The sequence below is a fragment of the Octopus bimaculoides genome, chromosome 9 (assembly GCF_001194135.2).
Source record: "Octopus bimaculoides isolate UCB-OBI-ISO-001 chromosome 9, ASM119413v2, whole genome shotgun sequence".
Lineage (NCBI taxonomy): Eukaryota > Metazoa > Mollusca > Cephalopoda > Octopoda > Octopodidae > Octopus > Octopus bimaculoides.
In genome coordinates, this window is record NC_068989.1 from 57,322,901 (window position 1) to 57,325,872 (window position 2,972).

A 2,972-nucleotide genomic window follows, 5' to 3' on the forward strand; every position below is an offset into this window, starting at 1 on the left:
TGTATGTGTTAAGAAATAACACCGACCAATTATTTCAGTCTTGTCATGAATGCTATAAAAATTGTTACTGAAAAATCGTTTTGTAGTTTCAGAAAAAAAAAAAAGAAAAAATAGAATGCGTTAATTTTTCTTACATGTCTCATATATTTCTTTTTCGTTTTTCTTCTCAGCCCTGAAAATTACACCCTGTAACTGTCAAAACTTTAAAACCCTGAAAAACTTCCATTAGTTTGGTTTGATGAAAGCGATCTCGAAGCCCAGCTAACTTACTTAAGATTTTTTTTACTTAAAATGGACAGCAGTGGTCGGGGAAATGATAACGGTCGGGGCCACCCTCGACATTACTTAACCCCTGAGGGTAAGAAAATGGATAAGTCTCCTAGTCTTCATGGCATGCACGCTCAAAGTTCCACGGAGACTAGTGGTTTAGGAGAAACCATCACATCAGGATTTTCATCTCAAGACAGTGTATTAAGCGGCAAAGATCTCGACACCAACTTTTCCACAACCGATGTATCGGTGCTAAAGAATTTGAAGTCACTAACATCCACAGACACAACACCATCGAATATCGGTGGGGTAGCGCGGATTGGACGCAAGCCTAATATACGTCAAAGCACGACACGCAATAAAAATTACGCCCAGATCCCAGTGACAAATGAAATTGAAGAAGACATGTATATAAATCAAACCAACTTCGATGCTTTGTTTATGCAAAGCGCAGCCGAGGCGGCAAGGATTGACGATAACAGTTCTCGTATGACTTCAACAGTTCCCGCAAATTCTCAAAGGGATCACATAGAAGAATGGGAGCGAGGAGGTTCGATGAGAAGTTCAATTCGCAGTCATTCTTCAATTGGTTCATTTCGTTCGAGAAACGGCTCAAGAAAAAGTCCCCGAAGATTCCTCGGGGCAGGGACCAACTCAACATGGATGAAATGGTCTGAGGAGCGCAGAGCTTCATATAGACGTCGAATAGAGCTGTTAGATAAACCGAAAGTCGACACAGAAAGAGTTACTACACCCATTAAGAAAGCTCGACAGGAGTGCCTTAAGTTTGTACATCCAGACTTGGAGAAAAATTATCTTTCAGAGGACGACATTAACGACTTAAAGAGACACAAGCAACAGCAATATTATACCTATAGTGTAATAGAAAAGTCAAAAAAGGGACGATATCCCGTGCGAACAGAGGTACATTTAACTGTTGCCGAATGGAATATAGTCAACGGTTTCTGGCAGCACAACCTTTTTCAACGGACCCGTTATGTAGGCGTGGCCATCAGCTTTTTTACTCTGATTCTTCAAATTTTATGTATCACAAGTAACCAATGGATATCTTACACACGACAAACCAGTGAGTAAACAATTTGTTTTAATTTTTTTTAATTTTATTTTCACCTACAAATGAAGTTTTACTTTTATTCTTTTTGCTTATATTTTGGTACCATAATCTGCTACTTTCTCGTTTCTTATTATGTATACTAACAGTATAAACGAACAAGTTGCAAATAGTTATATAGTAGAAGTATGCAAACACGTATTTGTAAATGCTTGTTAACACAGATACTTATGGACATCTCGTTTAAAAACAACATTTTAAGATTTTGAACAATTGTTTATCTTTAGCTTTGTATCTGTACGGACATTAACGCACACACCCAACTCAGTCAAGACATTTCTATAATAAATGGGTTGTGATAATACTTAAATGCCTATTTAAAAAAAAAACCAATGTTTGTATAACCATCTTACTTTGAGAGCGAGAGGGAAAAAATATATTTCTGAGAAGCCATATTAACAGGATACAATATTGATGGCTTTTGTACAAATTGACTAGAATATATATAATGGTTTAGTTTTGCTTCTATGGTTTAGTCAGACGAGCAAGGGAACAGCTATTACTTTTGATGGGCCTCCTAGATTCGTGGAGGAAAGAGAGGGCGAACTCACAATTCAAGAATTACTGTAATGAGAAATAACACAGCAAGATATCAAGTCATGCACACACTGGAAATCTGGCCAGAATGCGTGCATCTGAGGGAACTCGGTTAAGTGTTCGTTTTGTTAGAATCGTTAATATTCTGTATTGTATATATCACACATAGTATCTATTTTTGTATGTACTATACTATATATACTATATATATTTTATAATGGCACACCAAGGGAAGGCAACATTCTAGTATAAGCTCTATGCTATGAAAGTATATAGTATATATAGATACAATGTAACATTTTTAAATAAGTTCAATGTAATAATAGTGTATATTTTATAACAAAACACTGATAGAATGCAATACTTTGAGTAAGCTTAACATTATAGTAACATATACATTATGTATATAGTAACAACCTGATCATAATATGTAATATGTAATAAACCAGGGATTGGTTGATACATAAATATGATCACAACCTGCTGCAGACTGATGAGGATTTATACTAAATAACGCTATAAGGAACTTAACTAAACACACGATGTATGCCCCCAAATTGACATCTTAAACTAGATATATGAATGTCTTATGTTTATTCAATGGAAAATACTTATGCTGTGTTATTGGTACTTAAATTTTATTACCATGTATAAAGCTGCGGTTCATACGGTAACTAATTAACGCTCCAGTCTTTCTGGTAACCCAAATTTATCATATTAACATCCATTAAGACATGTGTTGAGAGATATCCTAAAGCTAGCTATATTTGTGCGATAATTTCGATCAAATAATTAAAAGAATTTACCTTTTCTTATGTGTATTCCTCTCAGTTTTCTCTCTCTCACCCACTCTCCCTCCTCTCTCTCTCTGCCACATGCGTTGATTGTATGAATATATGTATGTATGTATGTATGTATGTATGTATGCTTGCATGAATGCACGCATGCATGCATGTATGTATGTATGTATGTATGTAGGTAGGTAGGTAGGTAGGTAGGTAGGTAGGTAGGTAGGTAGGTAGGTAGGTAGGTA

At 35.7% G+C, this 2,972-nt stretch overlaps 1 protein-coding gene across 1 annotated transcript in view; it reads left to right on the top strand.

Annotated features, from left to right (window-relative positions):
- The window catches only part of LOC106871386 (uncharacterized), a gene marked incomplete at its 3' end in the record, with an annotated part of 540,352 nt that overhangs the window by 224,028 nt on the left and 313,352 nt on the right, over positions 1–2,972 (top strand). Inside the window, exon 4 of the mRNA XM_052970915.1 lies at positions 171–1,357. Coding sequence (XP_052826875.1) covers positions 292–1,357 — 1,066 coding nt within the window. The remainder of the gene's footprint in view (positions 1–170; positions 1,358–2,972) is intronic.